Source organism: Mus pahari, chromosome 2, assembly GCF_900095145.1.
Source record: "Mus pahari chromosome 2, PAHARI_EIJ_v1.1, whole genome shotgun sequence".
NCBI lineage: Eukaryota > Metazoa > Chordata > Mammalia > Rodentia > Muridae > Mus > Mus pahari.
Window position 1 is genome coordinate 75,431,836 of NC_034591.1, and position 9,448 is coordinate 75,441,283.

General features: G+C 45.6%; 1 protein-coding gene across 1 annotated transcript in view; it reads left to right on the forward strand.

Annotated features, from left to right (window-relative positions):
* Fkbp9 (FKBP prolyl isomerase 9) overlaps positions 1 to 9,448 on the forward strand; it is a 47,888-nt gene that overhangs the window by 34,150 nt on the left and 4,290 nt on the right. Inside the window, exons 7-9 of the mRNA XM_021188157.1 lie at positions 2,048 to 2,234; positions 6,337 to 6,482; positions 8,661 to 8,824. Coding sequence (XP_021043816.1) covers positions 2,048 to 2,234; positions 6,337 to 6,482; positions 8,661 to 8,824 — 497 coding nt within the window. The remainder of the gene's footprint in view (positions 1 to 2,047; positions 2,235 to 6,336; positions 6,483 to 8,660; positions 8,825 to 9,448) is intronic.

The window sequence follows — 9,448 nt, forward strand, 5'->3', positions numbered from 1 at the left end:
CAGGGCATTTTTACCTGAATCCAGACATGAGGGTCAGACACTGACATTTTTAATTTTAATTTTTGAGAGAGTGTCTCTCTATATAGCCCAGGCTAACTCTGGAACTCACCCATCAGTCTCCCTACCACTGCAGTGTGTGTGTGTGTGTGTGTGTGTGTGCACATTTCTTTCTCTCTCTCTTTTTCCCTGTGTTTTAATGAGTATTCTTTTTAAAATTAAATTTATGTATTTATTCACTTTACAACCCAATATCAGCCCTTCCTCTCCTCCTAGTACTTCCTCATGCAAGTCCCCCCCCCCATTCCTCTTACAAGGGGAAGTCCCTCTACATACCACCCCTCATTCTCACTCCCCACTCCACCTCCCATCCCCCACTCCTCACTTCCCACCTTCTTACCCTCCCCAACCTTCCCACCCTGCATATTAAGTTGATGCAAGAGTAGGTACATCCTCTCCCACTGAGGCTAGACAAAGCTGTCCATTTAGGGGTGTGAGATCTGCAGACAGGTAGGCGACAGGCTCAGGGACAGCTCCTGCTCCCTGTTGTTTGGTATCCAGCTGATAGGTATCCAGCATGAAGTCCAAGCTGCTCATCTGCTACTTACCTGCAGGGAGCCTGGATCTTGCCCATGCTTGCTCTTTGGTTGGTTATTCTGTCTCTGGGAACCCCCAAGGGTCCAGGTTAGTTGACTCTGTGGGTCTTCCTGTGGAGTCTCTGTCCTCTTTGGGTCCCTCAGTCTTTCTCCCAACTCCTCCGTAAGAGTCCCCAAACTTTACTGTTTGAGTGTGAGTCTCTGCATCTCTTTTGATTGGCTGTGGGGTGGAGCCTCTCGGAAGAGAGTTATGTTAGGTTCTTGTCTGCAAGCATAATGGAGTATCATTAATAGAGTCGGGGATTGGTTCTTGCCGTGTGGGATGGGTCTCAGTTTGAAGTTGTCATTGGTTACCCATCCCCTCAGTCCCTTCTCTTTGTTCCCACACGTCTTGTAGGCAGGACACATTTTGGGTGGAAGGCTTTGTGGGTGGGTTGCTGTCCTTCTCCTTCCACTGAGGGTCCTCACTGGCTACAGGAAGTGCCCACTTTAGGAATCATAGCCCTATTGCTAGGAACCTCAGCTAGAGTCCCCCTTACATCCTCTGGGGCCTTTTCCCATCCAGATCTCTGGCACAGCCTAGAGATTGTCCCTGCCTCCCAGCCAATCTTTCTTCTCTCTCCCTACATAGTATCTCCCCACATTGTGCTCCCACTTCCCCTCTTCCATCGACACAGAAAGAGATAACAGTCGACGGAAAGCAGAGGAGTGAGGTTCATTCTGAGTAGTCACGTTGGGGAGAGAAACAGATCAAGAAGTCTGAGAACCCCCTCCCATGGGTCCATCTTCAGTGGCTCTGTCATGAGGCTAAGGTTGAGGTATAGGGCAGGAGGTGTGTGTAACTGAGCAGACCTGGTCACAGTGTGTGGTTCTGCCCATCACTGACTTATAACTGTCTTGCCTCCCCCTAAAGGCGATTTATTTATCATTATTAACTTTATCGGTAGCTGATGAGGGTTCTGTCTGGGAGAGCCGCTCTGGGTGGAAGGCTGATTCAGGCATCCTTTATACCAGGATGTGATCTGGAGGTTTGTAGTCTATGCAATAAGTCCCTGTCTTTTAAAAAAATGTAAAAATGTTGACGATGTGAAAGTTTTAAAAAAAAAATCAAATAATGTAATTTACCATCTTTGTAGAATATAAAAATCAAAACAAAACAAAACCAACTCCCAACCACTCCCAAAAGGTATATACATAGACAGACACTGCCTCAGAACAAAAAATTAAAAGAAAGGTGTCAGTGCGTGATCCTCCTTCTGAAACATTAACAGTGGTCTCAGTCTTGTTTGGATTCAGGTAAAAATGCAGTCACCTGGCCCGCTGCTGTAAGTGATAAGTAGTTCTTAACTGTACCAACATTCAAGAACCTCTGAGTCTGAGAAGAACCCACCTGCTGGTCCTGAGGAGTGTGCTGTGGTGGGCATGTTCATTGATTCCCTGGGTCTTGCCTTTAGGGAGCATTCCTGGCTCAGCTGTGCTGGTGTTTGACATCCACGTGATTGACTTTCACAACCCTTCGGATTCCATCAGCATCACTTCCCACTACAAGCCTCCAGACTGCTCGGTGCTGAGTAAGAAGGGGGATTACCTCAAATACCACTACAACGCCTCACTCCTGGACGGGACTCTGCTGGACTCCACGTAAGGGTAACTGGGGACCAGATGTGGAGGGAACCTTTGGTCGTACTTCCCACTGTCTAACTCTCTCCATCCGATGCTGGGTGGGAGTTATTTGCAAGCCTTCTCTGTGCTCAGCCCATTATTACGGAGTTTCCTGCCACAGATCTTCCCTGCTCTAGACTGTTTCTTACCTGGCGGAACTCTCTTTCTCAGTCCGACCTATATTTAATAACTAAACTCTTGGAGTCAGATAGGAGGACAAACACCCATAATTCCAGTGCTTAGAAAGCTGCAAAAGGAGATGGAAAGCTAGAGGCAAGCATGGGTACATAGTGAGAGATACATAGTAAGAACCAGTGTCAGGGTCTGCTACACGACTCTGCTTTCTTTGTCCCAGAAGGTTTCAGCACTGCGTCCCACCCTGCACAGGTTGCTTGGCCTCTCTGCTTTTGTCCCCACTTATATGTCCTTCATGTTTGCAAACGCATCCCTGAATTCCTGGGAGGAAACTGCTCCTGCTTCTAAAGTCTCCTAACCCCCCCCCCCAGCCTTAAGTTACTTTTGTGTCTCTTATGATCTGAATACTTTAGGAATACCTGATTTCTTTTTCATAGTTTTTCCTTTGTGTGCTTAGAGTAGCACTAAAGGATCATACAATAAATGTTACTTGATAGAAATAAACCTGAAAATCATAAAAAAAAAAATAATGTAAAAACAACTTTGCTTCCTGTGACTCTGAATCTCAAGTGTGTCTGGAAATTGAATCAGTCTTCTCTGGGAAAGAATCATTTTCAGACTTTATATTTTTGTCTAAGAACATCCACTGATATGCTGAGCCTGATTGAGGTGTCTGAGTCCAGAGTTGTAGAGCTGATTGTCCTGGGCGTGCAGGAACCTCCCCTTTACCTGTCACTTTGCCTTCTAGCTCTGAGTCTGGCTTTGGACTATGAGGTCCTGCAAGCTGTGGCACATTCAGTGTTATTTCATCAAAATCCAAAACCCTCTTATTATAAGTACTATTTTATGCACCTCTAAAAACACCGAAGTTTTGCCCTGTCAGTCAGTCATAATCACAGAGATGTTAAAATGTGGAGGGAAAGATAGCACATTTTAGAATTGTAACCTCAGGGGCCCTGATCCACAGAGATCTGGCTTACAACAGACCTTGCGGAGCGATCCCAGCTACTGGGTGTGAAAGTATTCAGAGGCAGTGGGAAGAATGAGAGAGCTCACGCATGTGAAAATAGCCCAGCAGTCAGCTCCAGTCTCTGCTCTGCTGCTCAGACCAAGAGTGGGGAGGTGGGGCTGGGAGACAAAGAAATTCCTTCGTGTATATGTAGGATACACATGTTTGAGGGGCAGAGATCAGACGTGCTGCCTTCTGATATGTTTAGTGGAGTCACCGTCTTCTTATGGAGCAGGAGCCACAGGATGCAGGGAACCTTCTTTTTAAGATAAACCTCAAGATAAAAATGCCTTGAGAATCATTTATGTTACCTGTAAATCCACAGGCAAGAGCAGTGGCCACACATCCCTGCTGGTCTTTGTGTGTGTGTAAGATTCCAAATAAAGGACTTATGGGAAGGATGGTTAGGTACCCACCTTCTTGGTGCCACCTCAAATCCTACCTGGGTACAACCAATACAACCAGTTCACTGGTGTGGGTACTTGTCATCAAGGCAAGGGGTAGCTGCTTCTCTTACCTATTGCTGTGATGAAACACCATAACCAAAGCAAATTGAGGAGGAAAGGGTTTATTTGGCTTACACTTCCATATCACTGTTCATCATCAAAGGAAGTCTGGGCAGGCACTCAGACAGGGCAGGAACCTGGAGGCAGGAGCTGATGCAGAGGCCATTTGAGGACAACCCTGCAGGTGTTCAGGCAAGGAAGTGAACCACGAAGAGATAACAATGAAAACTTGGTTCACATTGACTTCATCAACCCGGATCAAGACTTCAGGGAGTCAAATATTAGAGGGTTTGTTCACAACAAATTTAAACAAAATATAATTTGGAGAAAAGTTTCTTGGTGTCATACAATCTGTGCTACACAGGAGGTGTAACTACATCTTCCAAGAAGATGGGTTTTAGAGGTATGCTCCCTGGACTAGCTTAAGGGCCTAAGGCAGGCTGTAGCCTGCTTTCAGTCATACAGATAATGTAGAGGTTATTTGGACTATTAACCACCTCTGGTCATATATTGTGGGAGCTTGGGGGGAACCTCTGGCTATAAAGGTCATTTAGATAATTAGCCACCTCTGGTCATGGTTGTATGAGTTTGATATGGCCTGGCCCAACAGATAACACAGGTCGTCAGACTGTTTAATCACTTCCAGGTCCCAGCTTTCTGGAAAAGCAGGTTATGTCCTTACTTTTGAAAGACAATCTGTGTGCTTAACATTCCTGGGGTCTCTGGAGACCTGTGGGTGCAAGGATGTTTGTTCATGGTCCCAACAGCCATGCTGGAGGGGTGCTGCTTACTGGCTTGGTCCCCCATGGCTTGCTCAGCCTGCTTTCTTAAAGAACCCAGGACCATCTGCCCAGGATATGACCCTCAATGGGCTGGGCCCACTCCTGTCAATCCCTAATTAAGAAAATGCCTTACAGGCTTGTCTGGGGCTGGCCCTTACTGAGACAGTGTCTTAGCCGAGGCTCCCTCTTCTCCAGTGACTCTAGCTTGTGTCAAGTTATCTGGAAAACATGTCAGCAGAATGCTGCTTTTAGGAGACATGGAAATTCCGAAGGTCCCGGGGCCAGGAGCCAGGAAGCAGGAAACCTGGGGTCAGGGTTGGGAGAATGCAATGCATGAGGATGGTGTTTGAACATCTCACAAAATAAGTAAATAAACAAAAAATAAAAGACTCCCAAGAAAAGTAGCAATGGAGTTGTTTGCTTAGAGGATCCTCTTAATGTCTGTGCGTTTCAACTGGGTGTTTGTTATCACCAAGCAAGGTCTTGAGTAGTCTGTGGGACTCAGGGATCTGTACTATTCCAGCTGGGACCTGGAGAGGCAGCGTGGAGACCCGTGGTTGCTGAGAGAGGCTTGACAACCAGTGGGTCAGAGGTGGCTCCTCCACAGGCCTCTCCCGAGGACATCCTGTGCTGGTGTTTGTCTGTGTCATTTTCTTCCTAGGCAGGATAAGCATATTGTCATCTTGGGCTTGCTGAGCCCTGAACATCAGGGAGCCTTAGGAAGGAGGGAGGGAAGTGGAGGTTCTGGCCTGTGGAGGCTGGGAAGTCCCTGGGGACTGTAACCCTAAGGAGATGTCTGCTCCTTGTCACCACCTGGTGATGGGCACCGAGGGATGGCACGATATTTCTTCCTTGGCATAACAGCTTCTTGCCATTTGGGAAGTGGTAGATTTTTAGTCATGGCTGAGGCTATGGGGCCAGCTTCTTTCCCCATGTCTCCAGGATCCCTGAACTTTGTGGTTAATTAATGAAATTCTCATCAGGATCAGCACCTCCCACTCTTTCTTTGCTTTCCAATATGTCAAACATATTTATTATTGACTATTATTGTCTCTACATTCTGGACAAAGAAACCAAAGATACATTTCCCAGGTCAAATGAAGAAGCAGAACTAGGATGCTTTCAAGTGCTCTTAATGTCTGGGCCATCTCTCTAGTGCCAGAACCAGGATTCTAACTCAGGCCTTTGATCTAAAATCCTGAGTCTGGTGCTTGGCTGCCATGCTAGCACTTTAGAGTGTGAGGGGGGAGGATCAGGAGTTTCAGGTCATCCTGGTTATAAAATTATTTCAAGACCATCCTGGGCTACATAGTGTCTCAAAATGAATCAGTACTATACAAAGAATCTACTCCTTGGAGACACTGTAGAATACCAGGGATGCGCCCATGTAGTTCACTGTTCCCGCTTTATATTTTCCAGAACTCTCCTGGGATCCCTCATGGCAGTAAGGCCCAATGCCAGCATGCTCCTGTACTGTGAATTGTTCCTTCTGTCTTGATTTTTATGTCTTTGGCAGTTTAGAAGCAGACAGGCTGGTTGTCTTGCAGTTTGTCCTGCTGTGAGTCTGTCATGTCTTCATCAGAACTATGCGTCTATTGTAGAACACCCTCTGCCACCATTGATAGGTACCTGTTTCCTTTCTTTTCCAGGTGGAATTTAGGCAAAACTTATAACATTGTGTTGGGGTCTGGACAAGTCGTGCTGGGGATGGACATGGGTCTCAGAGAGATGTGCGTGGGAGAGAAGCGAACAGTGATCATCCCGCCTCACCTGGGCTATGGAGAAGCTGGTGTGGGTGAGTGAGTGAGGGTGTTCAGGAGTGCTGGGAAAGTCACCATCTGAACGCATGGGTCACAAATAAAGCCACAGAATGCTGCTTCCATGTAGAACTGAGGGGTTTGTGGGTTCTATTTGTTTGCTTTTTAATTAAGGAAAACTTAAGGAGTTTTGAGCATTTTTTTTTTTTTTTTTTAAAGCTAAAGACCATGTAAAATTTGTTCAAATACCCATCGCACTGTCCCTGACAGTTCCAGGACTATACACCGGTGGTATGCAGGTTCATCTGGCCAGGCCCCAGGGGAGGGCTTTGGGTGGTCTGGAGTTAGGCTGCCTGCTTCTGTGGAACTGTTTCCTGGGCCAGGTAGGGTGCTACAGGCCCTCGCTGTGCACTGCTCTGGAGCCTGTGAGTCAGCCAAGAAGATGCTGTAAGGCACAGGGTGCTTTTGAGTTCTGGGCATGTCAGCCTCTGCATCCCCGCAGGGGTGATATTTTGATATTTTACTGTATTACTTTGTGATTCCAGAATCTCCTTTGTGGTGTTTTCACAATGCTGACAGCTGGCAGCCTGGGGCAGTTTGTAAACGTGGTTGGCATGCTGGGGTGATTTCGTTTTAAGAAAAACTTAAAAAAATATATTGCTTGCTGTCTCTCCTTTCATTTTTTTCCCCCCAAACAATATGTCTGTATTTTTTAAGACTTTTCTTAGGGCATATTATTATATCATATAGTAAATATAAAATATAATTTAGTGGAAAAGCTTGTGCTTGGCATGTATGAAGCCCTGGATTTAATCTCAAGCACTGAAAATGAATGAATTTCAAAATATAATCTAATTTTTAACAATGCATAATATATACACATATATATATTCATATACTCATAGTGCTTCTTTTGAGTCTTATTGCCTACACTGACTTTGAATTTAAAATAATTTTCAGGCATTGTTTATTGTCCTTAAAGTTCTGCTATTAAATTTATAAAATTCCGTAATTGGGGCTGGGAGACAGCTCAGTGACAGGTTGCTTGCTGGACATGTGCGAGGCCCTGGCTTGATCTCTGTTACCTCATCTGTCCCTACTGGTGGCTTTGGAATGTTTTGCTTTTATAAATAAAAAAAAAAAATACAGTAAGGAATACTTTTTTTCTAAGCTTGTTACTTTTGGTTTTCTGAAGCAACATTTTACTATGTAGCCCAGGCTGGCCCCAAACTTTCAATCTTCTTGCCTCAAACTCCCAGGTGCCAGGATTACTGGCATGGGCCAACATACCTGGCCTAACAATTGTATTTTGTCTTTCATTTAGAATTCCACATAAACACAGAATCAATTCATTTATGTATGTGTGCATGCTTGTGTGGGTCATGTGTATTTGTGAGTGCATATGTGTGCACATGTGGGGCCAGAGGCAATTCTGAGTGTCTTTCCTTAAGAGACATCCACCTTGCTGTTTGAAATAGGGTGTCACACTGGCTTACATGAGCTAGACTGGCTGGGCAGCCCAGCCCAGGGATCTGTTTCTGCCTCTTTTCCCATGCTTGGATTAGGAGTGTGTGCTGCAATATTTGGCTTAAATGTTTTACTTAACTTGTGTGTGTGTGTGTGTGTGTGTGTGTGTGTGTGTGTATGCACATGTGCTTCCTGCTACTTGCTATGGTGTATGTGTGGAAGTCAGAGGCCAAATTTTGGATTAAGTTTTTTTCTACCATGTGGGTCCTCCTGGAGATTTTACTCAGGCCCTTAAGTTTAGTGGGAAACAACTTTTTTTTTTTTTTTTTTTTTTTTTTTTTGCTGAGCCAGTGCATGACGTGGGCAATGGGAACGAAACTCAGGCCATCTCTCCAGCCTCTACATTTAATTTACATGTAAATTAAGACCCAGGTTTCATGAAACAACAGCCATCTTTGCTGTATGGAATATTCAGGGATCTAGTTTATTTTATTCCTTAAAAAGAGAAAAAAATATTTATCCTCCTTTAAGGAGCAAAGAAGTGAAAGAGCTGGAAAGATGTATCAAGACGATGTGAAATAATTATATAATAGCTTATAATAATTATTCATGACTTCATTGGGCACGAGTACTACTCCAGCTGGGAACTAGTAGCTTCTTGGTTATTGGTGCTGGAGGCTGGGAGGACAGCACAGGTCCCAACCAGTGGTCTGTGTTTAACACTGTGTTCCTTCTACCTTGTTGAATAGATGGAGAGGTCCCTGGCAGTGCCGTCCTAGTGTTTGACATCGAGCTGCTGGAGCTTGTGTCTGGCCTTCCGGAGGGGTACATGTTCATATGGAACGGTGAAGTGTCTCCCAACCTCTTTGAAGAAATCGACAGGGATGGCAACGGGGAAGTCCTCCTGGAGGAGGTAAATGGCCTTTATAGGAGGGTCTGTTGTTCAGGGGCCTTCTAGGCAGGGGTCCATTCAGTGTGCCAAGGATAGAACTGGCCATGCAGATCTCTTGTAATGGTGCTAACTAGTACATGTGTTTTACACACATTGTCCGGTGAAGGAATAGGGCTCCTGAGAGGGGTAGGGAATGTCTTAAATGCACAGATCTGGATTCAGTTTCCAGTCACTGGGTGCTTGCTGTTTCTCCATGTTTTCCAGCTCCACCTCCACAGCAGCCATGTGAACAGCATTTGTAAGTTTTAGAAGAACCTGCAGAGAGTAATTACCCAAGGTCTCAGCTTCCCAGCGTTTGAGCTGGGGCACAGCTTAGTGGAGCTGAGCAGGAGCAGTCTGTTGTGCCGTCACTGTGCATGGAGTGAGAGCTCAGGCTCACACCCTTCTGCACACTTCCAGCCCCACCCCTTTGTCTTCCAACACCATCAGCTTTTCCTAGACCCGGAACATTCCGTGGAGTATCCCCCATGGTTTTGGTTTGGTTTTCTCTGTTCCCCTTGGTGTTTGACCTAGTCCAATGTGTTTGAGACCTAGTCCAGTGTGTTGAGACCTAGTCCAGTGTGTTTGAGACCTAGTCCAGTGTGT